Source organism: Prionailurus bengalensis, chromosome E2 (genome assembly GCF_016509475.1).
Source record: "Prionailurus bengalensis isolate Pbe53 chromosome E2, Fcat_Pben_1.1_paternal_pri, whole genome shotgun sequence".
NCBI lineage: Eukaryota > Metazoa > Chordata > Mammalia > Carnivora > Felidae > Prionailurus > Prionailurus bengalensis.
The window spans coordinates 923,179-950,082 of NC_057352.1; the positions used below are offsets into that span (position 1 = coordinate 923,179).

General features: G+C 45.6%; 2 protein-coding genes across 3 annotated transcripts in view; both read left to right on the top strand.

The window, feature by feature from the left end:
- The first annotated feature begins 1,531 nt into the window (after positions 1-1,531).
- LOC122493680 (zinc finger protein 814-like) lies at positions 1,532-12,943 on the top strand. 2 transcript variants are annotated; one of them, XM_043598192.1, is made up of 3 exons: positions 1,532-2,040; positions 4,727-4,853; positions 9,043-12,943. In XM_043598192.1, exons 1-3 carry the CDS (start codon positions 1,918-1,920, stop codon positions 11,625-11,627), a joined length of 2,835 nt encoding a protein of 944 aa, XP_043454127.1. In that variant the 5' UTR covers positions 1,532-1,917; the 3' UTR covers positions 11,628-12,943. The 2 variants fall into 2 exon arrangements, with proteins under 2 accessions (XP_043454127.1, XP_043454128.1); XM_043598193.1 differs by lacking the exon at positions 1,532-2,040 and adding an exon at positions 4,106-4,620.
- LOC122493682 (zinc finger protein 345-like) overlaps positions 4,756-26,904 on the top strand; it is a 43,681-nt gene continuing 21,532 nt past the window's right edge. The window contains exon 1 of the mRNA XM_043598195.1: positions 4,756-4,853. The gene's annotated coding sequence lies outside the window, so the exon portion shown is untranslated. The remainder of the gene's footprint in view (positions 4,854-26,904) is intronic.

Consider the following 26,904-nt stretch of genomic DNA (forward strand, 5'->3'; position numbering starts at 1 on the left):
TTATTTTTAAGCTGGACAGTAGTATTGTTCAATGCTTGTAGGAATGAAAACGTCATATTCTTGAGATAAAACCCTCACAAAAACCAAGTATTGGTGTAGCACAGTCACATGCTCCATTTGGTTCTATCTTTTCTCAGACTTAGAGCCTGCTTCTAAAAGTTCTGTTAGTTTGTAACTGTTTTTTACTCTTTACTGATGTGTAGGGAGGTGGAATGTTGGTTTGCCCATAGGTATTTCTGGCACTGTCTTAAACCACTAGATAAACGTTGTGAACTGCTTTCTGAAATGGGCATTTCACATCTGATTTTCTAGGATACTTTCAATTCCTACTGCCAGTGCCTGAAGAAATGAGAATCACTTCCCAGCAAGGAGATGAGGTCATTGGGTTCAGGTAATCCTTTACTTAAGGGTTCAGATTCTCCCTTTGCACACTCGCTCCAACTAAATGGCAACGTGTTTGGTACCAAATATAGCATCCGTTAAGTTGCTTTCTGTTTGGGATCGATGTCAATCTCCTGACAGGAACGGAGTATATCTGGGAATGTGGAGTAAGTAATATATGGATAAAAATGTTCCTCAAAAGATGGGAAGACACGGGGCATCTGTGTGGCTCAGTCGGTTGGGGGTCCAACTTTGGCTCAGGTCATGATCTCGCAGTTCGGGGGTTCGCGCCCCACGTCAGGCTCTGTGCTGACAGCTCAGAGCCTGGAGCCTGCTTTGGATTCTGTGTCTCCATCTCTCTGCCCCTTCACCACTCACAGTCTGGCTCTCTCTCAAACGTAAATAAACATTAAATTAAATTAAAAAAATAAAAAAGATGGGACAACAATCACGATATAGGCATATGAAGTTTTGTGTGGAACCAGAGGCTGACGTTGTCAGTTTACCTAATTCAGGGTGGCCTACCATCCCTGTCACGGACTTGTATAGGGTGTGACAAAGGGAACCACAGGCCCCAAATGGAGTCACTTCTGCTGGGTCATGTCACCAAAGCAGGCACAATACCTAAGCTCATACAACTTCAGCACTACCCAGAATTTAGTTTCCACTGGTCAGTGAGGAATTTTGTGGTCAGCACCAAAAGGGTAATCGGCCACAAGAATGGGTCCTCTGCATCGCCCAAAGATGAGGTATTCCGCTAAGACCTTTTTGTCCCCTAACAAAGTGACCTCGCCTGACATAATCCTTTTTCTGTTTATGAACTTCTTGTTCTACCTTTAAAAACCTTACCCTTTCTGTAGCTCTTTGTTGCTTCCCTTAACTTGCTAGATGTGATGCTGCCCAATGCACAAATGAGTGACTGATCCTGAAGGCCTTCAAAATGCACTGGGCTGAATTTTTATGATAACGGGGACTTTGGTATTGTTCCTGACCAATTGCAAACCTGACTCTAACGCTTCAGGCTGCAAGCATTTGAAGAGCAACATCTTTCCAGCAGTGGACAGCCTCCTTTGATTTCTTAAGTGCTGGACACATTTGAATGATGTGTCATTTACCTCAGGAAGAGGAAGTGGCAGCAACTAAACTACTAGTTTTAGAGTTTGGACTTTAAAAACCAACAAAGCCGCTCCCTCTGGTAGGAGCAGCACTTTGCAGGAACTCTCGGGGACAGCTGGCCGAACTCTGGAAGTCCCTGGGGCCGAACCCCCTTCGGTGGCCGCTGTAACTCTGAGATCTATGGTACCCGGAAAAGCGTGGGGATACAGGACGCAGGCAGCAGCCAATGACGGAGCAGGACGGGGCATTTGTGGGCATGCGTGGCGCCTGGGGGTGGTATTTCCGGCCTCTTCAAGGTGGACGACTTTTGGCGTCAGGCTTGTTTACCCTGGGAGGTTAGAGAGTGCAGATTCCGGGTCGAGGTGACAAACGGACAAAACAGGAGAGGAGGCGACGTCTCTGTCGCGGACACTGCGGTCCATGGCTCCACGACGACGCGCCCGGTCTGCCCCGCGCCGGGGCCGGGACAGAGAATGCAGGCCTGATTTCCCGATCCGCCCACAGAGTCTGTTGGCGACGGCCGCGCCCAGGGACCCGGCTGAGGTAAACGCGCGGCCCCCGGGCCCTCCCGGCCCGCCCTCCCAGCCTCCCCTCCCCACCCCCCCGACCCTCCAGACCCGAGCGCGGGGGGCCTGCTCGCGTCCCTGCGACCCAGGTCCCGGTGTCCGGGCCCGGGAGGCGCTCGCGGGCGGGGTCCCCGCGTCTGAGCGCCGGCGTGTCGGGGTGCGGGAACGAACGGGCTGCAGGGGAGGGGCCGGCTGGTCTGCAGGGGGCCTGCGCCACCGGCGGGGCACGGCAGGTCTCGGTTGTTTCAGCGAACGCAAGGTGCAGCGGCGCCCGTGAGGCCTGTCACCTGGCTGCCTGAGCAGTCCATCCATGCTGGCGGTGTGCCAGGCGGTGTAACCCAGGTGTAAATAGATAGGCCCGATCTGGCTGCGGAGAGGACAGATTGCAGGGGTGGGGGGCAGCGGGGACAGGGAGCGCAGGAGGGGGTGCCTGCGCCAGTGTATGTCATCGTTGACGGGCCAGAACGGTCACCGTGGATGTCAGAGAAGCGGGTGAATTTTGGCCCCGGGATCGAGAAGGGCCAAGGCAAATTTGGGGTGTTGCAGGTGACAGGAGAAAGGGAGGGGTCCCGGAATGCCTGGGGGCTTTGGTCCTTTGAAGTATAATCTGCCAGTTATTTGACGGGCAAAACTGAGTTTGTTTGAGAACCAAAGAGCACCGCAGTCTGGAACAAGCAAGCTGAGGCTGAACAGTAGGCCAGTCTGGAGGACACGAGAGAGGTAGGCTTTTTTAAAGGGGAAGGGGCTAAGTTGGGAAGGCTGTTAAAATCTACAAGTCCCTGGGGCGCCTGGGTGGCGCAGTCGGTTAAGCGTCCGACTTCAGCCAGGTCACGATCTCGCGGTCTGTGAGTTCGAGCCCCGCGTCAGGCTCTGGGCTGATGTCTCGGAGCCTGGAGCCTGTTTCCGATTCTGTGTCTCCCTCTCTCTCTGCCCCTCCCCCGTTCATGCTCTGTCTCTCTCTGTCCCAAAAATAAATAAACGTTGAAAAAAAAAAAAAATCTACAAGTCCCTGAGAGTAAACTGGGAATTGAAAGTATAGTGGCTTCCTGTTGGCGGAGCTGTGAGTGGGGCGGTCCCCAAAGCCTGCCTTTTCCCCTCTGGGCTAGTAGAGGAGGTAGTTTCCCAGTCCCCAAGTTCAAGTGTGTCGTCCTGTGGGGTCTGCACTGATCATGGCGGTAGTGCGTGAGAGCTCCCCCAGCTGCGTCCTCCCGACTCCCTTTTAGTGAGATTTCCCGTTATTAATTTTCAGCGGTCCTAGCCGTGGAAGGGGTGGACGCTCCCATCAGCTGGACGGAAGGTGTCAGTAGGTTGATTGTCCTTGGAGATCTCCCAAGTTGCTTGGACGTCGTTAAGTCTTAGATGTTCAGAGAGGCGTGAGTGACGTCATCCAGTGGGCAGCGGGACAGGAAAACCCGGGAAACCGGGGCAGGTTTCAGGATGGAAACTTTGAAAAGTGACGGCAGTAGTGTGGCCCCGGCGGAGGTTTGGATCACATTGAGCGGGGGTGCAGACTAGGGGGGCAATGCTATTAGTAGGTCAGAGGGCCTTAGTGAGGTGTGCTGAAGAGGGGTTCCCTGGCTCAGCGCCTGGTTGGGGCTGCTGGGCAGTGCGGGCACAGGCGAAGGAGAGAGAAAGATGTGGCAGATGGATGGGTGGGTAAGGCTTCCATGGCATGATGGGACAAGAGATGGCTGAGGACACCTAGGAGTAATTGCGGCAAGGTGACAGGGAGTCAGGGCTGCCCTTTGTTCAGTGGTGTAGGGCTTCACCAGAACTTTGTGGTGCGCTTTTCTGGTGTCCGGGCCGTTTCACAGTCTTGCTGATGGATAAGGTGTGGGGCCAGTGTGGTCACTTGTGAGTCTCTGTGCCTGGCAGGGAGACCTTTAGGGCTGGGCTTTTCACAAAGGTTCAGTGCAGAGTGGAGGGTTGTGACTGTTGGAGGGACAGCATGGGCAGCACAGAAGTATTAGCGGGACTGGGAGTATCTGAAACGGCCACGTGGCTGTGGGTGTGTGTCCCTGAAGCCAGATTCCCCGGCAGGCGAGGGGGACTTCTCGGCCGCATTTGAGGCTTTCCCTCTGGTGGGATCCATGAGAGTGCTGGGGTTGTAGTGGAACCTGTTTGAATTTGTCACACATCCTTTGGGTGTCATGTGACAGGTACCAGTGTAAGTCAAGGGGCATCCTTTGGTGTGGGGCAGGAAGCTGTGGGGGCACAACTGTGGGGTCTGAAGGTGTGAGGGAGATGCAGACTACAGGGTCATGTTCACTTGGAGAGGGAGTGTGAGTGTGAGCTTAGGGTCTCAGGGCCCTGGGATTGGAGACTGACTGGTCGAGGTGGGTCCATAATTGTCTGTGTTTGAGGGCACATTTGGGGAGACTCCACGGGAATTTCCAGGCAGAAAGGATGGCGCTTGGGGGGCCAAACCCAGATTGGCCCCCGCAGATTGCATCTATGCACCCCCTGCCTGTTATTGTTGAGGACCGAACACAGTGATTGGTGGGATGGTGAGGAGACGGTGGCATTAATGCCACCAGGACCTGGTATTTATTCTGAGGTAGGAGCTGGGGTGGCTGGGGAGAATGGGGTGTATGTGTCAGGGTTTAGATTGTGGGTTCCCCGAGAGAGAATGTTCATGGTGCCATCTGTCCGTTTCATGACAGGGTGGTGTGACCTTTGAGGACATTGCCATCTACTTCTCCTGGAAGGAATGGAGACTTCTTGATGAGGCTCAGAGACGGCTGTACTATGACGTGATGCTGGAGAACTTTACACTTATATCCTCCCTGGGTAAGGCCCTCACCCTCCCCAGTGACCTGGACTGGGCTCTGTATTCCCGCTTTAGCCCCCAGCTGCCCATTCCCTAGGGGATGCTTTGTACCTCTTGGGTGTGGACTGTGGGCCCTGCTTGCTCCCCCAGCTTCCGTGGTGGTTGCATTTGTTGCTAAGGCTGGGGTGTTGGTGTGCCCTTTTCTCTCCCCTGCCGTTCCAGTGCTCTCTGTGCCGAACCCTCATAGGGTAAAAGAGTAGTCAGTCAGTGACGCTAATGGATTGTGCCTTACTTACCCTCTGACCCACCGCGTCACTGTGTTAAGATCCATGCCTTCTCTATGGCCCCTGTTTTGATACCTTCTTTTGGCTGACATTTCCTTGCCTGCCTCTGCCGGAAATTGCAAGGATTGATTGGGTCGTACTTATGAGGACTATGGGCTACTTCTCAAGACTGTCTTGTATGCTTCTTTTGGTGGTGTTTACATCTCTTCTTCTACTTGCCCCCATCCCTTCCGTTTCGTTGAGGTATGAACTAACCAGGAAGATTCCATTTCGAAAGTGCATTACATGAGGATTTGATCTGCTTCTACGTTAGGAAACTAGTTCCAAATAGAAGGTAGTCAACACACAGATTAGTTGACATAATTACCTTTTGTGGTTAGTGAGAAGCTTAATATCTACTCCCTTAGCAAATTCCAAGCGTACAGTACAGTATTCACAAGTGTAGTCAACATGCTGTTAGGTCCTTAGAACTTAGTTAGCTTTAAAAAAATTTTTTTAGTGTTTTTTATTTATTTTGAGAGACAGAGAACGTGTGAGCGGGGGAGGGCCAGACTGAGGGAGGAAGACAAAATCTCAACTAGGCTTCATGCTTAGCATTGAGCCAAGGTGAGATCATGATCTGAGCCAAATCAGGAGGGGGATGTTTATCAGACTGGGCCACCCAGGCGCCCAGAACTTACTCATCTTATAAAGGGAAATGTGTTCCCCTGACCAGGATCTCTCTATTTCCCCCATTCCTTAGCTTTTAGCTTTCTACCTTCTGGGGGGTGTGATTTTTTTTTTTTTAATTTTTTTTATTTTGAGAGAACCAGCAGGGAATGGGCGAAGAAAGAGGAAGACAGGATCCCAAGTGGGCTCTGCTGACAGCAGGGAGCCTGATGCTGGGCTGTGCTCACAAACCCTGATATCTAGACTTGAGCCAAAGTCAGATGCTTAACCAACTGAGCCACCTAGGCAACCCTGATTTTTCTTTTTTTAAAGAATATCTAGGGGCGCCTGGGTGGCGCAGTCGGTTAAGCGTCCGACTTCAGCCAGGTCACGATCTCACGGTCCGTGAGTTCGAGCCCCGCGTCGGGCTCTGGGCTGATGGCTCGGAGCCTGGAGCCTGTTTCTGATTCTGTGTCTCCCTCTCTCTCTGTCCCACCCCCGTTCATGCTCTGTCTCTCTCTGTCCCAAAAATAAATAAACGTTAAAAAAAAAAAAAAAAAAAAAAAAAGAATATCTATAAGTGATATCATACAGGATTTGTTTTTTGCTGTATGGCTTATTTGATTAGCATAATGTATTCCAGGTTCATCCATGTTGTGGCAAGTGGCAGTGTTGCCTTCTTTTTTTTATGACCTATTATTTACGTATGTGTGTGTCCTAAATGTTCTTTGTCACTGTATTCGTTTATTTTTAAAATACAATTTATTTATGTATTTTAGTTTTTTAAAAGTATGCTCCGTGCCCAAAGTGGAGCTTGAACTCTGAACCCTGAGATTAAGAGTCCTGTACCCCACCACTGAGCCTGCCAGGTGCCCCTTCTTTGTCACTTTAAACACTCACCACACTTAGGGGCGCCTGGTTAAGCCTCCAACTTCAGCTCACATCATGATCTCGCGGTCAGTGAGTTCAAGCCCCGCATCAGGTTCTGTGCTGACACCTTAGAGCCTGGAGCCTGCTTCAGATTCTGTGTTTCCCTCCGTCTCTGCCCCTCCCCAACTCACACTCTCTCTGTCTCATGAATAAATAAACCTTAAAGAAAACAACACTCACCACACTTCATGGTGTTTCCATATATTGGCTATTGTGAATAATACAGCGGTATGTGCAAGTGCAGGTCATTTGTGGAGTTTCTGATTTTGTTTCCTTGCGATACATACCTAGGAATGGCAACGGTGGACTATACGGTAGTTCTATTTTTAATTTTCTTGTGGGTCTTCCTTAATATTTTCCATAACTTGCCTATTTATATTCCCAGCAACAATGTTCAAGGGTTTTTCTTTCTCTACATCCTCACCAACATGCTATCTCTTGACTTTTTTTTCTTTTACTGTTTGTTTATTTCTGAGAGACACAGAGACAGAATGCAAGTGGGTTGGGGCAGAGAGAGAGGGAGGCACAGAATTTGAAGCAGGCTTGAGGCTCTGAGCTGTCAGCACAGAGCCTGACATGGGGCTCGAACTCACGAGCTGTGAGATCATGACCTGAGCCGAAGTCAGACGCCCAACCTACTGAGCCACGCAGGTGCCCCTCTTGTGTATTTCTTTGGCTCTGCTGCAACTTTTGAATTTTGTACAGTGGTACTTGTTTTTGCTTTTTGTCTATGCTTTTGATGTCACACTCAAAAACTCATTGACAGGAATTAACTTAGGATATTCCATACGTTTTTTCCTCGGAGTTTTAGGTTTTGATGTCCTGTGTTTAAGTCTTTATTCAATTTAGAGTTCATTTCCACAAGTGCTGGAAGATGGGGGTCCGGTTTCATTGTTTTGTCATTTGGATATTCAGATTCCCGAGAGGAGAGTATTCCTTCCCCAGTGTATTCTTGGCATAATTGTCAAGGATTAATGGATTGTAGATGTGTGGGTTTCCTTCCGGGCTCTTTATTCCGTTGCACTGGTCTGTTTTTATGCTTTAGTGCTGTTTTATGTTTTAGTAGCATATTGTTTTGATTACTACAGCTTCGTAATAGAGTTTGAAATCACAAATGTCTGCCTTCAGCTTGGAACTTCTTTCTCAAGAGTGCTTTGGCCTTGAGGATTTGGATAACTGGGTGCGAGTGTCCCCTGGAGCAGGCAGCTGGCGTCTCCTGCTCAGGGACTGCAGTAGCATCTGCCCTGTGGTTGATAGAGATGCCCCAGCTCGTTTCCTACCCATCTCCACGTGTCTCTGATAATAGTCTCAGCCATCCTTTCTTTGTGCTTCTGCTCTCTTTTATGCTGCACAGTATAGTAGTCCGTCTTAATTGGGCCCTTGAGCCCTATGAGTCTAAAGTCATTCATAGACAGCTGTTGAATTGACTTTTGTTGGTGTGAAAGATGGCATCTCCTATTCTACAGTCCTGCCAACATCAGTCACATAGGATACTTTTCTGAGTCTGTTGTGTGCAGGGCAGCTCTGGAATACCCCTGGCCATCTACTTTTTTTCCTACATTATTTCTACCCTCCCTGTGCCCTGTAGTTGCTCACTTAGCGCTTACAGGAAAAGAGTATTCTGTGTAGCATAGGACGGACATGATGCAGACATGACCATGTGGCTTCACAGGGGGACCATTTCCGGTGAATGGCAGCCAGGGAAGCTGTGATATCAGGACTCTGTTCAGCTCACACTAGGCAGCTGTGTTCAGCCAGACTTTGGTGCCATTGTCAAAGGCCACACCTCGTTCCTGTCTTTCCTTCTTCACTGTTGAGAGTTTGTGTACTTGTGGGTTCTACTCCTTTGGTAGTCCTGTGACTTCCAGGGCAGGGGTAATTGCTGTTTCTTGGGCCTCCGCATCCCACCCATTTCTCTTGCTGGACTTTCTGTTTACCGTAATACTCACCCCTGAACATTTTGCCATGGGATGTTCAGTGTCCTTAAACTGACCGTGAATAGCAGCAAATGTCTTGTGAATGGATTTTCTCACACTCTTCTGTTCAGCGAAACATCAGCAGCCAGAAAGGTCCTATGCAAAGCTGTGGGAAGAGATGTAAGGTTTAGATTCCGGCTCTGTTCCTTGTGTCACATCCTAAATTTGTATCCTTCTAGTGAGCGGTCCACAATGCTTTGACTTTAGGGGCCCAGTAACGCAGAGCAGGCACTCCTTCACCTGAATTCCAACTCCACTGTCTGGAACAGCATCTATTCAACTTGTGCCTACACGAGACAGGTGCATATGTGTAACGGGCTTACCCTTCACTGTAGTCACCACGTATTTCATGAGAGTTTCTTTGCGTTCAGGTTGTTGCTGTGGAGCAGAAGATGCGGAGGCACCCCTTGAACAGAGCGTTTCTGTAGGTGTGTCACAGGCCAGCACGCCCAAGGCAGCTCTGTCTTCCCGGAAGACCCACCCCTGTGAGATGTGCGGTCCGGTCTTGAGAGATGTTTTCCGCCTGGGTGAGCACCAGGGAAAACCAAGCAGCAAGAAACTGTTGAGGTGTGGGGCATGTGGAAAACGATTTTACTTCAGCGTAAACTTTCAGCAGCAGCCGGACCAGCATATGGGAGAGAAACCATTCAGAAGTAGTGTGGACATGGCCTCTTTTGTGAAGGAATATGGATTCCATGATTTAGAAAAGCGCTTTACATGTATAGAGGTTCAGAAGGATTTCATGCCTGGCTCAGGGCATCTGCAGCAAGAGGCCACTCATACTGGAGAAAAACCAAACACAATCAGCCAGTGCAGGGAAACTTTACAGAGTAGTGAAGGTCATTACACTTGGGGAAAATGCAAGGAAGCCTTTGGTCCCGAGCATACACCTGTTCAGGATCAGGGTATGCAGCCTGGACGACCGTGTTATGTGTGCAGTGAATGTGGGAAAACATTCAGGTACAAATCTTTATTGACTATCCACCAGAGATTCCATACTGCAGAAGGACATCAGGAGTTTGGTACAGGTAGAAAATCCATTAGGCAAAGGTCTGTCCTTAGTCAAAATGGAAGGGCTCACACTGGGTCTAGGCAGTACACGTGCAGCAAATGTGGGAAATCCATAAGCCACAAATCTGTGCTTCTTCATCCCCAGAGAGGGCACAGTGGAGAAAATGTTTATGTTTGCAGTGGATGTTCAAAATCCTTTAGCCATAGTTCAGTTTTAATTAGTCACAGGGTTCAACCTAGAAAAAGGCCTTATAAGTGTGGTGACTGTGGAAAATGTTTTACCTCTATGTCTATTCTCAGTTATCATCAGAGAACTCACAGAGGGGAAAAACCTTATCAGTGCATGGAATGTGGGAAGTCTTATATCTCCAGTACTGGCCTCCGTTATCATCGCAGGGTTCACACTAGAGAAAGGCCTTATAAGTGCCATGAATGTGGCAAATCTTTTTTCTCTACTTCTGACCTCCATTATCATCACAGAGGTCACAGTACAGAAAAGCCTTATCAGTGCAATGTATGTGGCAAGTCCTTTCTCCGAAGAAACGTCCTCAATGCACACATAAAAATTCACTCAAGTGAAAGGCCTTATAAGTGTAATGAATGTGGGAAATCTTTTAAGTGTAAGGCGACATTCATTAAACACCAGAGAGTTCACACAGGAGAAAGACCTTATGAATGCAGTGATTGTGGAAAATCATTTAGTACAAGTTCTGTCCTTCGTTCTCACCAGAGAATTCACACTGGGGAAAGGCCTTATGAATGTAGGGAATGTGGGAAATCTTTTACCACTAGTTTTGTCCTCCATAATCACCAGAGAGTTCACACTGGAGAGAGGCCTTATGAATGCAGTGAATGCGGCAAATCTTTTACTGCTAGTTCTGCCCTCCACTATCACCAGAGAGTTCACACTGGAGAGAAGCCTTATGAGTGTAGTGAATGTGGCAAATCTTTTACCACTAGTTCTGCCCTTCAGTGTCATCAGAGAGTTCACACTGGAGAAAGGCCTTATGAGTGCAGTGAATGTGGGAAATCTTTTACCACTAGTTCTGTCCTCCATGAACACCGGAGAGTTCACACTGGAGAAAGGCCTTATGAGTGCAGTAAATGTGGGAAATCATTTACTGCTACCTCTGCCCTCCGTTATCATCAGAGAGTTCACACTACAGAGAGGCCTTACGAGTGCAGTGAATGTGGCAAATCTTTTTTCTCTGGGTCTGATCTCCAGTGTCACCAGAGACTTCACACTGGAGAAAGGCCTTATAAATGCAGTGAATGTGGCAAATCCTTTCTCCGAAGAAACAGCCTCAATGTACACATAAAACTTCACTCAGGTGAAAGGCCTTATAAATGTAATGAATGTGGGAAATCTCTGAACTATAAGTCGACATTCATTCAACACCAGAGAATTCACACAGGAGAAAAGCCTTACCTATGCAATGAATGTGGAATGTCTTTTAGTCATAGTCGTGCCCTACGGATTCATCGTCACTGTCACCTTGAAAGAAGTCCTTATGAGTGTAGTCAGTGTGGGAAATCTTTTACTTCTAATTCTTCCTTCATGTCACACCAGAGAATTCACACTGGAGAAAAGCCTTACGAGTGCAGTGAATGTGGGAAGGCTTTCACTGCTCGTTCTCTCCTCCGTTCTCACCAGATTGTTCATACTGAAGAAAAGCCTTATGAATGCAGTGAATGTGGCAAGTCCTTTCCCCGAAAAACTACGCTCAATGCACACATAAAGGTTCACTCAGCTGAACGGCCTTATAAGTGTAATGAATGCGGGAAATCATTGAAGTATAGATCCACATTCATAAAACACCAGAGAATTCACACAGGAGAAAGGCCTTATGAGTGCAGTGAATGTGGGAAGGCTTTTATCAGTCATCCAGCTCTTATTTATCACCGCAAGAGTGCACACAGGAGAAAGGCCTTAGGAGTGCTCTGAATCTGGAAAACCTTTCAGCTAAATCTCCAGACTTACTCAACATGAGAAACTACACAGTAAAAAATGTCTTTATTGGTGACATGATGACGTGAATGCTCATGTTCACTAAAATTTCTATGTTGAATACCCATTCTGATGGAATAGTATTAACAGGTGATATCTTTGGGAGGTATTTCAGTTGAGAATGGTCAGAAGTGTGGAACACTCATGAGTGGGGTTAATATCATAATATCTCTAAAGCAAGTTTCCTTCCCCTATCAGTCATGTGAGGACCCTTGAGAAGATGATCTATAAATCAGGAAGCTGGTGCACCAGTCACAGAACCAAGCCATATGCGGAATGGTAGGTCAGATATACAGCCTCTACAACTGGGAAACTTCTTGTTTGTTTACAAGCCCCCTCCTTTGTGATATTTTGTTAGAGCAGCCTGAGCTGAGACAAATATGAAGAATATGGGTAATCTTTTGACCAAAGATAGAGTTTTGAAATCCGAATTCACCTTGGATCAGGGCCTCATGGGTGAGGTACATGACCATTCCTTTAGTCCAGTGATCTGTCTTCATTCCACGCTCGGAGGTCACACTGCAGAAAGAATTTAAAGTAGCAGAGAAGGTGATCTTTCCTTGCTTCGTGTAATCACAGTGGAGGAGAACCGTTTGCGAGGCAGACACCTACCTGAGTTGAACTTTGTTCACCTGAATGTCCAGAGGGGAGTGACTTACCATAATTTCAAGCTATTTCAGAAAAATACAGAAGCTGCGTTGTGCTTTTGCTGTGTTTGGAGTCCTTGCTCGATTGAAATCACTGCCAGTTTCTGTAGCAAAAGTCACTTCACCCCTGCCACTTGCCAGGTTCCCATCATGTGTATCAGCCACCACCCACCGTGCTCAAGCATGCTGACCTCTGCGCTTTGTCATTGGCGACGGACATTGTGGGTAATTGGAACTCCTTGTTCCCTTCTAAGTCAGGACGTGGATGTGACCCAGTGTTGACCCTCCTACCTGAACTGAGTTTGGGGTGGTGTCTTGCAGAGAGGCTGAGTCTCTTAGGACGTTGTTGGTCTCCTGATGTTTGTGATCAATGTGTGCAGCACCCAAGTCGCCAGCACAGGAATTTGGTGCCACGTTTTGCTCTGGTTTATGCATTAATAAATGCCTTTTTTGTTTAATTACCTTTAACCTTATGTGTTGTATTCACTCAAAGGGGTTCTTTGAGAGCAGAATTGGCGTCTGCCAGCATGAAGAAGTGAACAGATTTCATTGCATCCCAAACTTACTGTGTCTTGGATAATTGTAAATAAAAAAATAACTACGACACATACTGTGCAGCTTGGATGTGAATTCGCATTGTGACCCAACACCTTTGTTGTGGGCTGAATCGTGTACCCCAAATTCCTGTGTTTAAGTTGTGACCTCCAGTATGTCAGAATGTGACTGTAGTTAGACATAGCATGTTTCATGAGAATGAAGTTGAAGTTTAATGAGAATGAGGTTATTAGGATGGAGTCTTAGTACTCTTAGTATGACTGCTGTCCTTAGAAAACAAGGAGCTGAGAATAGTGGTACGGAATGATGACCATTTGAAGACTGAGAAATCCCCATCTCCAAGCCAAGGAGAGAGGCCTCAGAAGAAACTGACCCTGCTGATACCTTATGTCCAATTTCTAGACTCCAGATTTGTGTGGAAGTAAATTTCTGTTGTCTAATCACCTCGTGTGTCAGACACCGTTATGGCAGTTCTGGATAATACAGCCCCCTGTGTTGTATATCTGGCTTCTGTGGTGGATGCCGGCAATTTTCCTGTGCTCAGAGTTCACCCTGAAGAGGAAGCATCTCCAGTGGGTATGAAACCATCTCCAGTGGTTGTGGAGACAACAACAATATTTTGCTTGTCCACAGCTGATACCACATACTGCCAGGCACTATTGAGTGGAATACCTACCCCAAATGCTTCAAAGGAGGCATGTGACCTGATGCACACTATTCATGTGTTACACCACAGGGGCAAGGGAACTGTAATTGGTAATCTAGAAGATAGGGTAATGAGGGAATAGAGGAGACATCAGCCACTTAGTGGAGTGTATCTCTTATAAATATGTATCCACGGGTGTTCTAGTGACTGGGCAGTATCAGTGTGTACAGAAATTCTTCACTATCGACACATGTGTCCTGTGTCCCAGAGGTCACTGTCATAAAATAATCCAAAGGTGTCTGAACTCGCATATCCTCTCTGGTGTTTACGTCTCAAGGCCATCGTGCGAGAGAGGAAGAGGATACAAGACAAGGGTGGTTTCATAGTCCAGAGAGGTAGCTTTTTTGACACGCCTAGCCAGGATTGTTGTTGGTACCAGCTGTGCCTGTGGCAGATGCTTGTTCTGAAACATTCACCTCCCAAGTAGTCTTCCAGGTACTCCCCAGCCTCCTTGGCTGTAAAAACTGGTCGTCCTGGAGTTGGTGGTGCAGGGACCGACTCCTCTTATGGGTGCCAAAGTCACGCTTCTGTCCCTGAGTCCGTAAATAAACCGTTTCTCCTCAAGCTGGACTTCTCAACCTTTTCCCTTGCTTAAGGTTTGGAGGTCATTTTGCGTATACGTCCCTTCCAGGCAATACTACTATTTTCTTCTCTGGAAGTATACCACTATTTACCCATTCATCTGTTTGGACCATTTGGGTTACTTAGAGTTTTGGCGTTTGTTAACAAAGTGCTCTCTCAAAATTTTCATTACCGTTCTCTATGTGGACAGAGGTTTCCTTTCTCTTGTGGTGTGACTCAAAGCACAATGCCCCTCACAGGTAGGTTAGTGCTAATATTTTTAAGAAACTGCCAAAATGTGATCTAAACTTCAGTTCTGCATTCCCACCAGCATGTATGAGAGTTCCAGTGCCTCCAGTCCCTGCCACTACTTGATAGTGCCAGTCTGTAATGTCAGCCCATTTCATAAGTGTGTAGTGCTGTTGCCATTGCATTTCCTAGGGGTGTTGATTTTGAGTATTTTTTCGTGTGTTTATGTACCACCTGTCTATCTCCTTCGGTACAATTTCTGTTCATATCGTTTGCCCATTATCTTTCCGATGAGTTATGGCTATTTCCATTTTCATTTACAAATAAGAAACGCATACAACAATGGTATGTATTCTAATTTTCCTCATTCTTAAATGGTGTGACATTTTGCTGTATGGAGTCATAGTAACAGTGTTAGGCTATTTCTTCACTATTTTCACTCAGCTGCTTTTGTGTCCTGCACACGTGACGGCCCAGAACACCATACATGTGTAAGTTTAGTGTGCATTCTTACCATTATGTCGTCACTTTCTTACATCCAGGCATTCAGAAATACAAAACTGCAGCCCTGCTTTGTAGTGCTTGCCAATTTCCAAAGTGTAAATTCTCCCATCACGAGAGCGGGATATGCTGGGAGAAGGCGCTGAAAAATTCCACTTGGGTGTTTGGTGGAAGACTAAACTTTGGCGTGTGCAGGAGACTTTACAATCCCAGGCAGACGGGAGCTGGGGTGGGGGTGGAGGTGGGGGTGCTGTGAGCCAGCTGCAGGTCTGCACAAGCCTCAGGAGAAGATGTTAATCCTGATTGGCCAGAGGGGAGGGACCTCCCTAAACACCCTGATGGGTGCGTGAAAATATGGCTGGCCTCACCTTAGTGGTGACCAGGTTGTCGGGCGAACCCGCTGGGTTCAGATTGCTTCCTCGGATCCCACCCAGTACCTTGGAAGGATTTCTCACCCTCTAGTGATCACCTCCATGTGATGTAACTCTTTCTTTCTGTAATAGTTGAGCGCATTCCCCAAAGATGAATGCCTTTGGTGCATCTCACCCTGAATCTAGGTTGCCTTACCAGCCCTCCCACTCAGGGGAAGACTGCTGGCTGGGGCACTGCGGCCATTGCTGGCTTCCCCCTCTCCAGGGAGGACTGGGAGCCAGTGGGGCAGGCAGAGGAGGGCGACACTCCCAGAAGGAGAGGTCAGCGGCCTTAGTGTAGGAACCCGCTGAGACCTTTTTCCTCGGACCCATACGTGACGGTGGTGTCATCTCAGAGGGGCCTGCAGGGAGAAGGGGCCTGCAGGGAGAAAAATTTGCTGGGTCGCAGGTCAGGAGTGGCACAGGGACAGGGGAGGAAAATGGCACCCCCCGGAGGTGACTTTTGAAGGACCTGCTAGGTTGAGTCCCCATTTGTCCTGTGGAGTTCAAGGTCCCACTGTGGATCCTTAATGCAATGCGTTGCCCTGAGCCCTGGCCATTCTTGACCCGGGAGGTGCCTGAGGGACACAGCCCAGTCCACAGGTGAGTTCTTGATTCCTTTCCACGTGCACAATTGTGACCACTCTGGCAGCTCCTCGGGGTGACGGGGTGTGACATCTGGGCTAAACTGATTGGATTAGGTTGTCCAAGATTATGTAAAGGAAACAACTTCAGGCACAGGTTGGTCAACAAATTATGAGTTTGTTGTACTGTGGGGTACAGGGATGTAAGAGCACCAAGCCTGGGGGTCCCAAGTGGACTAGGTTTGGCTGCTCAGCGGTGACAAAATCCCAAGACAGAGGAACGAGTTGGGGGTGAATCTCTTTCAGGGAGGCTAACATAGGGAACACAGTGGACTAAATTCTCAAAGACTGATTCCAAAGTGGTGAAAACACTTCTAGGTTTATATAGGAAAAATGTCAGCAAAGGTGGGTGGGTACCTGCAGGGAGGCAGTGAGTCAAGTAGATCATTGTCATGGAGTCACTCACGGGTGGGGTCTTGCTGTTCAGGGCACTCTTTATTGCTTGAAGGGGTCGTTTTGGTTCTCATCTGGGAACGCTTGCCATCAGGGTCTTCCTTAGCCAAGAGACAAGCTGGAAGGAACCCAACGAGAAAGTTTGAAGTCAAAATAGAGGCAACTGAGGTCCTCTTTCAGTACTAACAAAAATAGTATGTAGGGGTGCAGCCACCTCAAACCCTATGGCCAATCCAGTCATCTTGAAGGTTTGCCGAGCATCCTTCGTCCCCATGATTTCTCTGCGGATGTTTCTCTGTAGATCAGGCATTCTCTCCTAGAAGAGTAGAGCAGTTCTGCATGCCACAACACAAAGCAGACCCTCTTGCACAACCCCTAGGCACTGGGGAACCAGAAACTGTTGTAAAACCTTTGAGCACTGAGATAACATCCATAGCTAGCACCAGAAGAGTCTGCATGTAGTCAAGAGATGCTCCAGACCGCTGTGCTCCCTTTTCTGGTTAACTGCCCTCAACTGCTTTAAAAACCCTTGGGGGAGGCAGAGACCTGGGAGTTGGCCTGTGTACAAAAGTCCGCCTTCTCCCCGGGTGGCCAGCCGCCTGAATGAGCTCATGTTCCTTTCCATTGAACACTTGTCTCTTGAGTATTGGGTTTTCGAGCAGTGGGCAGCAGAACTTGAGTTTTGGTAATGTAGGAATGTATTTGAACATAGATACACAGATGTGCATGCAAGTGCCAAAGCAGTTGGATACCAGTACGGTAATAGGATACCAGTACGGTATGCAAATACCGTTTTTCTGTATGAGGGAGAGTGATTGAAGGCTTTTCACTTTGTATGTTCATAAAGGAGTAGTAATCCATTAATAAACAATAGAAAATCAGCTATTGTAGACCTTACTTTTTAGTGAAGGAAACATTTGTGTGCTGGTAAATTTTGCAGGCTTGGTTCTCAAATCCTGCAGCCTTAGAGAAGATTCATGTTAAACACAAGCACATTGGGTTTACTGTCTTCAGGAACAAGTAAGTGGAGGGAAAGCTTAACTCTGTGTCTATTTCACCCGGAGACTTCTTAAAACACCGCTCTTTAGTGGCGCCTGCATGGCTCAGTTGGTTGAGCATCTGACTTAGGCTCAAGTCATGATCTCATGGTTTGTGAGTTTGAGGCCTGCATTGGGCTCTCCGCTCTCAGCGCAGAGCCCACTTTGGACCTTCTGCTTCTCCCCCACTCACACTCTCTTTCTCAATAATAAATAAACCTCAAAACAAAACAAAACAAACAAAAGCACTGCTTCTTGGAATCACGTGGAAAGTGTCTGAGTCAGTCAGTCTAGGGTATAGGCTGAGAATGAGCATTTCTAGTGAGTTGGTAGGTGATGCCAATGGACAAGGTCAGTGCAGAGATGAAACTGTGAGAACAAGCATTTAGGGAGGGCCAGGCTCCCTCCCTCCAGGCTGCAGTACCTGTGGACTGTAGCTCTGTAGACTCAGAGGACAGCAGAATACTTTTTTCCTCCAAGTATTTATTTAAATTCCAGCTAGTTAACATACAGTGCAGTATTAGTTTCAGGTGTAGAATTTAGTGATTCATTACTTACAACAACTGGTGCTCATCACGACAAGTGCACCCCTTGATAGCCATCACCTGTTAACACATCCCCCGCCCACCCACCTATCCTCAAGTAACCCTGCGTTTGTTCTCTATAGTTAAGAATCTGTTTCTTGGGGAGCCTGGGTGGCTTCGTTGGTTAAGCATCCAGAACTTGATTTCAGCTCATGTTGTGATCTCACAGTTCGTGGGTCGATCCCCAGATCAGACTCTTCACTGATACACAGAGCCTGCTTGGGATTCTTTCACCCTCTCTCTCTGCTCCTCCTGCCCCCTCAAAAAAAACCCAAAAAGCCAAAAGCACCTAACAAGAGTCTATTTCTTACTTGCCTCTCTCCTCACCGCCCCCCCCCCCCGCCCCATGTTCATTTGTGTTGTTTCTTAAGTTTCACATATGAGTGAAGTCCTATGGGATTTGTGTTTCTCTGACTGACTCATTGCACTTAGCATCACATTCTCTGGCTCCATCCATGTCATTGCAAAGGCAAGATTGCATACTTTTTGGTGGCTGAGTAGTTTTCCATTATGTATATGTATATGTATATGTATATGTATATGCACACAATCATATATATATACATTATATGTATATGCACAAACACATGTATGTACATATACACATATACACACACATATATACATATGTATATACACACCTACATACACACACACATACATACATATATACACTCATACACCTACCACATCTTTATCCATTCAACAGTCGATGGAAATCTGGTCTCTTTCCCTAATTTTGCTATTGTTGATAGTGCTGGTATGAACATCGGGGGTGCGTGTATTCCTTTGCCTCAATATTTTTGTATCCTTTGGGTCAGTACCTAGTAGTGCAATTACTGGATTGTAGGGTAGTAGCATTTTTCACTTTTTGAGGAACCTCCCTCCATACTGTTTTGCGGAGTGGCTGCAGCAGTTTCCATTCCCACCAACATAAGAGGGTTACCCTCTTTCTGCATCCTCACCAGTATCTGTTGTCTCCTGTGATGTTAACTGTAGCCATTGTGAGTTGTGTGACATGGTATCTCATTGTAGTTTTGGTTTGCATTTCCCTGATGATGAGTGACGTTGTGTATCTTTTCATGTGTGTGTTAGCCATGTGTATATCTTCTTTGGAAACATGTCTGTTCGTGTCTTCTGCCCATTTCTTAAGTAAATTATTTGTTTTTTGGGTGTTGAATGTTGTAAGTTGTTTATAAATTGTGGATATTAACCCTTTCTCAGGTATGTCATTTGAAAATATCTTCTCCCGTTCTGTAGGTTGCTTTTTAGTTTTGTTTGTTGTTTTCTTTGCCAATAAACTATTCCAATAGTTTACTTTAGCTTTTATTTCCCTTGCCTCAGCACGTATCTAGTAAGAACTCGTTAAGGCCAATTTCAAAGAGGTTCCTGCCTGTGTTCTCTAGGCTTTCATGGTTTCTTCTCTCACATTTAGGGCTTTCATCCACTAAAAATTTTTTTTATTTTTATTTACTTAGAGAAGGAGAGTATGCATGTGCATGCCTGCACGAGAGGGGGAGGGGATAAGAGGGAGGGAGAGAGAGAATCCCAAGTGGGCTCCATGCTGGCATTACAGAGCCGGACGTGGGGCTTGAACTCACAAACCGTGAGATCGTGATCTGAGCCAAAATCAAGAGTTAGATGCTCAACCGACTGAGTCATCCAGGCACCCTTCTTTCATCCATTTTGAATTTACTTTTTGTGTATGGTGTGAGAAAGTGGTCCAGTTTGATTCTTTTGCATGTTCCTATCCAGTTTTCCCAGCACCTTTTGTTGAAGGGACTGTCTTTTTTCTATTAGATATTCTTTCCTGGTTTGTCGGGCATTATTTGACCATATAGGTGTGGGTTCATTTCCGGGTTTTCTACTCTGTTGCATTGATCTATGTTTCTTGTTTTTGTGCAAGTACCATACTGTGTTGATCACTACCGCTTTGTAATATAACTTGAATTCTGGAATTGTGATGCCTCCAGCTTTGATTTTCTTTTTTAGGATTGCTTTGGACATTTCGGATCTTTTGTGTTTTCATACAAATTTTTGCATTGTTTGTTCTAGCTGTGTGAAAACTGCTGGTCGTATATTGATAGGGATCGCGTTAAATGTGTAAATGGCCTTGGGTAATATAGGCATTCTAACAATATTTGTTCTTCCAACCCATGAACACATAATGTGCTTCCATTTGTTTGTGTCATCTTCAATTTCTTTCATAAGTGCTCTATAGTTTTCAGAGTACAGATTTTTTTACCTCTTTGTTTAGGTTTACTCCTAGGTATCTTACGATTTTTGTTGGCAATTGTAAAAGAGATCGATTCCTTGATTTCTCTTTCAGCTGTTTTTTTATTGGCATATAGAAATGGAACAGAGTTCTGTACATTGCTTTTGTATCCTGGAACTTTACTGAATTCAGGTATCAGTTCTAGCAATTCTTTGGTGGACTCATTCAGGTTTTCCACATGGAGCATCATGTCATCTGCAAATAGTATACATTTGACTTCTTCCTTGCCAATTTGGGTGCCTTTTATTTCTTTTTGTTGTCTGATTGCTGAAGCAAGGACTTCTGGTACAATGTTAAATAACAATGGTGGGAGTGGCCATCCCTGTCTTGTTCCTGACTGTAGAGGAAGAGCTCATTTTTCCCCACTGAGGATTATATTAGCCTTGGCTCTTTTATATTTGGCCTTTTGATGTTGAGATATGTTCCCTCTATTCGTACTTCAGAGGGTTTTTCTCAAGCATGGATGCTGTACTTTGTTGAGTGTTTTTTCTGCATCTATTGAGAGGATCCTATTGTTCTTACCCTTTGTTGTTGGTGGTGTTATTGTTGTTGTTGTTAATGTGGTGTATCACATTGATTGATTTGTGAATATCGAATCACCTTTGCAACCCTGGAATAAATCCTCTGTTCATGGTGAATGATTCTTTTAACATGCTGTTTGATTTGATTTGCTACTGTTTTGTTGAGAGATTTCTCATCCATGTTAATCGGGGATATTGCCTGTAATTATTTTTTCTAGTGTGGTCTTTGTCTGGTTCTCAGATCAAGGTAATTCTGGTGTCATAGAATTGGTTTGGAAGTTTTCCTTCCATTTCCATTTTTTGGAATAGTTTGAAAAGAATAGGTATTAACTCTTCTTTAAAATTTGGGAAGCCATGTGGCCCTAAGAGATTTATTGTTGGGAGATTTTTGACTACTGGTGCAATTTCTTTGCTGGTTATCAGTCTGTTCAGATTTTCTATTTTTTCCTGTTTCGGTTTTGGTAGTTCATATGTTTCTAGGTTTTTTTTTCATTTCTTCAAGATTACCTGGTGTGATGGTATATTCTTTTTCATAATATTCTCTTATATTTGTATTTCTGGGCTGTTGGTTGTGATCTCTCCTCTCCCATTTGTGATTTCATTTATTTGAGTGCTTTCTCTTTTCTTTTTCATAAGTCTCACTAGGTGTTTATCCCTTTTATTGTGTCTTTCAAAGAAGAAGTTCCTGGTTTCATTGATCTGTTCTTCTATATTCATTTTCATTTTTGTTTTTGTTTGCTTGTTTGTCTCTATGTCACTTATTTCGGGTCCAATCTTTATTATTTCCCTGCTGCTGACTTTAGGCTTCGTTTGTTCTTCTTTTTCTAGCTGCTTTAGGGATAAGGTTATGTTTGCCTTTCTTCTTTTTGAGGTGGGCCTGTATTGCCATATACTTATCTCTTAGGACCCCTTTTGCTGCATCCCAAAGTTTAAAAAACTTCTTTCTTAATGTTTATTTTTGAGAGGGGGGGATGGGAAGGGCAGAGAGAGAAGGAGACACAGAATCCAAAGCAGGCTTCAAGCTCTGAGCTGTCAGCACAGATCCTGACACAGGGCTCGAACTCACAAGCCATGACATGATGACTGAGCCCAAGTCAGACGCCTAACCGACTGAGCTACCCAGGCACCCCGCATCCCAAAGGTTTTGTACCATCATATTTTCATTTTCATTTTCATTTGTTTCCATGAATTTTTTATCTTTCATTTCCTGGTTGACTCATTGCTACTTTAGTAGGATGTACTTTAGTCTCCACGTATTTATGGTGTTTCCAAATTGTTTCTTGTGGCTGACCTGAAGTTTCATAGTGTCATGGTGGGAAATATGCATCACGTAATCTCAATCTTTTTGTACTTGTTGAAGCCTGAATTGTGACCCACTGTGTAATAATATTCTAGACAGTGTCCCATGCACCCTTGATAAGAATGTGTATCTGCTTCTTTAGGGTGAAATGTTGTGACTATATCTGTTACATGCATCTGGTCCAGTGTGTCATTCAAAGCCATCGTTTCCCGGGGCGCCTGGGTGGCGCAGTCGGTTGAGCGTCCGACTTCAGCCAGGTCACGATCTCGCGGTCCATGAGTTCGAGCCCCGCGTCAGGCTCTGGCTGATGGCTCAGAGCCTGGAGCCTGTTTCGGATTCTGTGTCTCCCTCTCTATCTGCCCCTCCCCCGTTCATGTTCTGTCTCTCTCTGTCCCCAAAAAAATAAACGTTGAAAAAAATTTTTTTCAAAAAAGCCATCGTTTCCTTGTTGATTTTCTGCTTGGATGATCTGTGGATTGCTGTCAATGAGTTGTTAAAGCCATCTACTTTTATTGTATTATTATCAATGAGTTTCATTTTGTTTGTTATTAATTGATTTATATCTTTGGGAACTCCAAGATGGGGGCATAAATATTTACAATTGTTAGTTCTTGGCGAATAGACCCCTTTATTATGATATAGGGCCATTGTTAACTCTTGTTACAGTCGTTGATTTAAATCTAGTCTGTCTGATATAAGCATGGCTACTCTGGCTTTCCCTTGACATCTATTAAGAAGATAAATGTTTCTCCATCCCCTCACTTTCAATCTGCAGGTGTTTTAGGTAAAGTGAGTCTCCTGAGGGGCCTGGGCAGCTCAGTTGGTTAGGCGACCAATTTCAGCTCAGGTCACGATCTTCCAGTTTGTGGGTTCGAGCCCTGTGTTGGACTGTGTGCTGACACCTCAGAGTCTGGAGCCTACTTTGGATTTTGTGTCTCCCTCTCTGTCCCTCCCACAAGCTCTCCCTTTCTGTCTCTCTCTCTGAAAAATAAATATTTAAACATTTTTAAAAATAAAAAAATATAAAGTGAGTCTCTTGTAGACAGGATGTAGATGGATCTTGTTTTCTTCATCCATTCTGACACCCTAAGTCTTTTGATTGGAATATTTAGTCCATTTACATTAGCGTGATTATTGACAGTTATGAATTTAGTGCCATTGTATCACTTGTTGTTTTAAAAAAATTTGTTAATATTTATTTGTCTTTGAGAGAGAGAGAGAGAGAGAGAGAGAGAGAGAGAGAGAGAGAGAGAACAAGCAGGGGAGGGGGAGAGAGAGAGGGAGACACAGAATCCATATCAGGCTCCAGGCTCTGAGCTGTCAGCACAGAGCCCAACACAGGGTTCAAACCTATGAACCATGAGATCATGAACTGAGCCGAAGTCGGACGCTTAACCAACTGAGCCAGCTAGGCGCCCCTGTGTCACTTGTTAAGTCATTGTTTCTGAAGCTTTTTTTCTGTTCCTGCTTAATCTTTGTCACTTTCAGTCTTTCTTTCCCACTCAAAGAGTTCTCTTTAATATTTTTTGCAGATCTCATCTGGTGGTCACAAACTCCATAATTTTTGTTTGTCTGGGAAGCTCTTTATGTTTCCTTCTCTTCTGAACGACAGTCTTGCTGGATAGAGTATTCTTGGCTGCAGATTTTTCCCATTCAGCACAGTGATTCATGCCACTCCCTTCAGGTGTGCCAGGTCTTTGTGGAAAGATCTAACCTTATTTGTCTTGCCTTGTAGGTTATGGATTTCTTTTCCCTTTTCCCTTTTAGGATTTTTTCCTTATCTCTATATTTTGCAAATTTTACTATGATATGTCCTGGTGTTGGCCTGCTTTTGTTGATTTTTTTTCTTTTCTTTTTCTAAATTTACATCCAAGTTAGTTAGCATATAGTGCAACAGTGATTTCAGGGGTAGATTCCTTAACGTCCCATGTAGACCCATGTAGACCACTCCCCATCCCACAACCCCTCCAGTAACCCTCTGTTTGTTCTCCATATCTAAGAGTCTCATATGATTTGCCCCCCTCCATGTTTTTGTATTATTTTTGATTCCCTTCCCTTGTGTTCATCTGTTCTGTGTCTTAAAGTCCTCATAGGAGTGACGTCATATGATATTTGTGTTTCTCTGGCTAATTTCGCTTAGCATAATATCCTCCAGTTCCATCCATGTAGTTGCAAGACGGCAAGATTTCATTCTTTTTGATTGCCGAGTAATACTCCAGTGTGTGTTTGTGTGTGTGTGTGTGTGTGTGTGTGTGTGTGTATACATACACACCCCACATCTTCTTTATCCATTCATCCATCGATGGACATTTGGGCTCTTTCCATACTTTGGCTATTGTTGATAGTGCTGCTATAAACATTGGGGTGCATGTGCCCCTTCAAAACAGCATACCTGCATCCCTTGGATAAATACCTAGTACTGCAATTGCTGGGTCGTAAGGTAGTTTTATTTTCAAATTTTTTAGGAACTTCCATACTGTTTTCCAGAGTGGCTGCACCCGTTTGCATTCCCACCAGCAGTGCAAAAGACATCCTGTTTCTCAGCATCCTCGCCAACATCTGTTGTGCCTGAGTTTGTTAATGTTAGCCCTTCTGTCAGGTGTCAGGTGGTATCTCATTGTGGTTTTGATTTGTATTTCCCCAATAATGAGTGATGTTGAGCATTTTTTCATGTGTCTTCTTTGGGGTAATGTCTATTCACGTCTTTTGTCCATTTCTTTACTGGACTACTTGTTTTTTGGGTGTTGAGTTTGATAAGTTCTTTTTAGATTTTGGATACTAACCCTTTATCTGATATGTCATTTGCAAATATCTTCTGCCATTCCACTGGTTGCCTTTTAGTTTTGCTGATTGTTTCCTTCGCTGTGCAGAAGCTTTTTATTTTGATGAGGTCTCAATAGCTCATTTTTGCTTTTGTTTCCCTTGCCTCTGGAGACTTGTTGAGTAAGAAGTTGCTGTGGCCAAGATCAAAGAGGTTTTTGCCTGCTTTGTCCTCAAGGATTTTGATGGCTTCCTGTCTTACATTTAGGTCTTTCATCCATTTTGAGTTTATTTTTGTGTATGGTGTAAGAAAGTGGTCCAGAATCGTTTTTTCTGCATGTCATTGTCCGGTTTTCCCAGCACCACTTGCTGAAGGGACTGTCTCTATTCCATTGGATATGCTTTCTTGCTTTGCCAAAGATTCTGTGTGCCATACGTTTCTGTGTCCATTTCTGGGTTCTCTGTTCTGTCCCACTGATCTGAGTGTGTGTTCTTATGCCAGTGCCATACCGTCTTGATGATTACAGGTTTGTAATGCAGCTAGAAGTCCACTGCTTTTGTTGATTTTGATGGGAGTTCTCTCTGCTTCTTGGATTTGGACGTTTGTTTCCTTCCCTGAATTAGGGAAGTTTTCAGCTATAATTTCCTCACATAAGCCTGCCCCCTTTTCCTCTCTCTTCTTTCTCTGGGACTCCTATGATACGAGTATTACCACATTTTGTGGAGTCGCTAAGTTCCCTAGTTCTACGTTCATGATCCAATATTTTTCTTTCCCTCTTCTTTTCAGCTTTATTATTTTCCACAATTTTATCTTCTATATCACTTATTCATTCCACGGCTTCTTCCATCCTTGTTGTCATTACAATCCATCAGTTTCAACTCTCGGTTTTGGCATTCTTTATTTCAGGCCGACTAGTGTTTCGTTCTTTTATTTCTGTGGTAAGGAAGTCCCTGCTGTCTTCTGTGGTTTCTCAAGCCCAGGTAGCACCCTTATGATTGTTGCTTTAAGTTCTATATCAGGCATATTACCTATACCTCTTTTGATTAGATCCCTCTCTGTAACCTTTTCTTGCTCTTTCTTTTGGGATGAATTCCTCCCTCTTGTATTTTGTCTAGGTCTCTGTCTTCTTCTCTGTGTTAGGAAAGCCTGCTATGTTCCCTGATTCTGAGAGCAATGGCTTTGTTAAAAACAGGTCATAATACTGACCAGAGCCTTGGTGCTTCAGGTGCCAGGTATATGGTGTGTGTATGCTGTGTGCAGTCTGCTGCTGTGTTTTTGCTGCTGTTTCCCTCAGGTCACTCTTCAGCAAAGTTTCTCCATTTCACCACTGGGGAGTGTTTGCACCTTGTCTAGAGTGTGGTAAGTTTTAACTAGCTGTGCTCTCATCTACTTGATGAAAGAGCCCTGAAGCTATTTCCAGTTAACTGAAGCTTTGTAGCACTCTGTGGTCCGTAGTCTTGTATGCGCGGGGTGTTTGTGCTGGTCTTCAGTGGGAAGGGCATGCTGCTCTGGTTCTCAGGCACGCTTGCCCTAGTAAAGAGGCACTGGCAGAGTGCAGATTGGTGAGGCTTGGTGTAAGCAGTTCTGGACTCCACTGTTTGCGCTGTGCTGCTCACTGAAGTCAGTCCATACTGATGAGTGGGCGATGAAAATGGCACCAGCCCTCTTTCTCATTCCCGAGAGGGAAGTTCATGCTGGCTGGTGTCTGGGAAACCCTCAGAGATGAGTGAATCATCTCCCTGCATGTGTCTCAGGTGTCCCACAGATCCCTGTCTTCACCGCATCTGTGTCTGGGCTGTCTGCCCATCTGGCAGTGCAGTGCACCTGTGTTATATCCCAGGCAGGCTGGCTGAGTTTTAAAACTCCAAAGTTTAGGGGCCTGTCGTGGTGCAGACCCACACCGGTCCTCTGGAGTAGGGGGGTGGTGTGCTTTGCCATGCTGGTGCTGATGCAGGTCTGTCCTAGAAAGGCAGCTGCACCAGTGCACAGGAGCTTGGAGTTTGGGGTAAAGTGCAGCAAAAACCGGTGTCTAGGTTGGCTGCCCTCAGCAGATGTCTCTGCCCTTGTGCT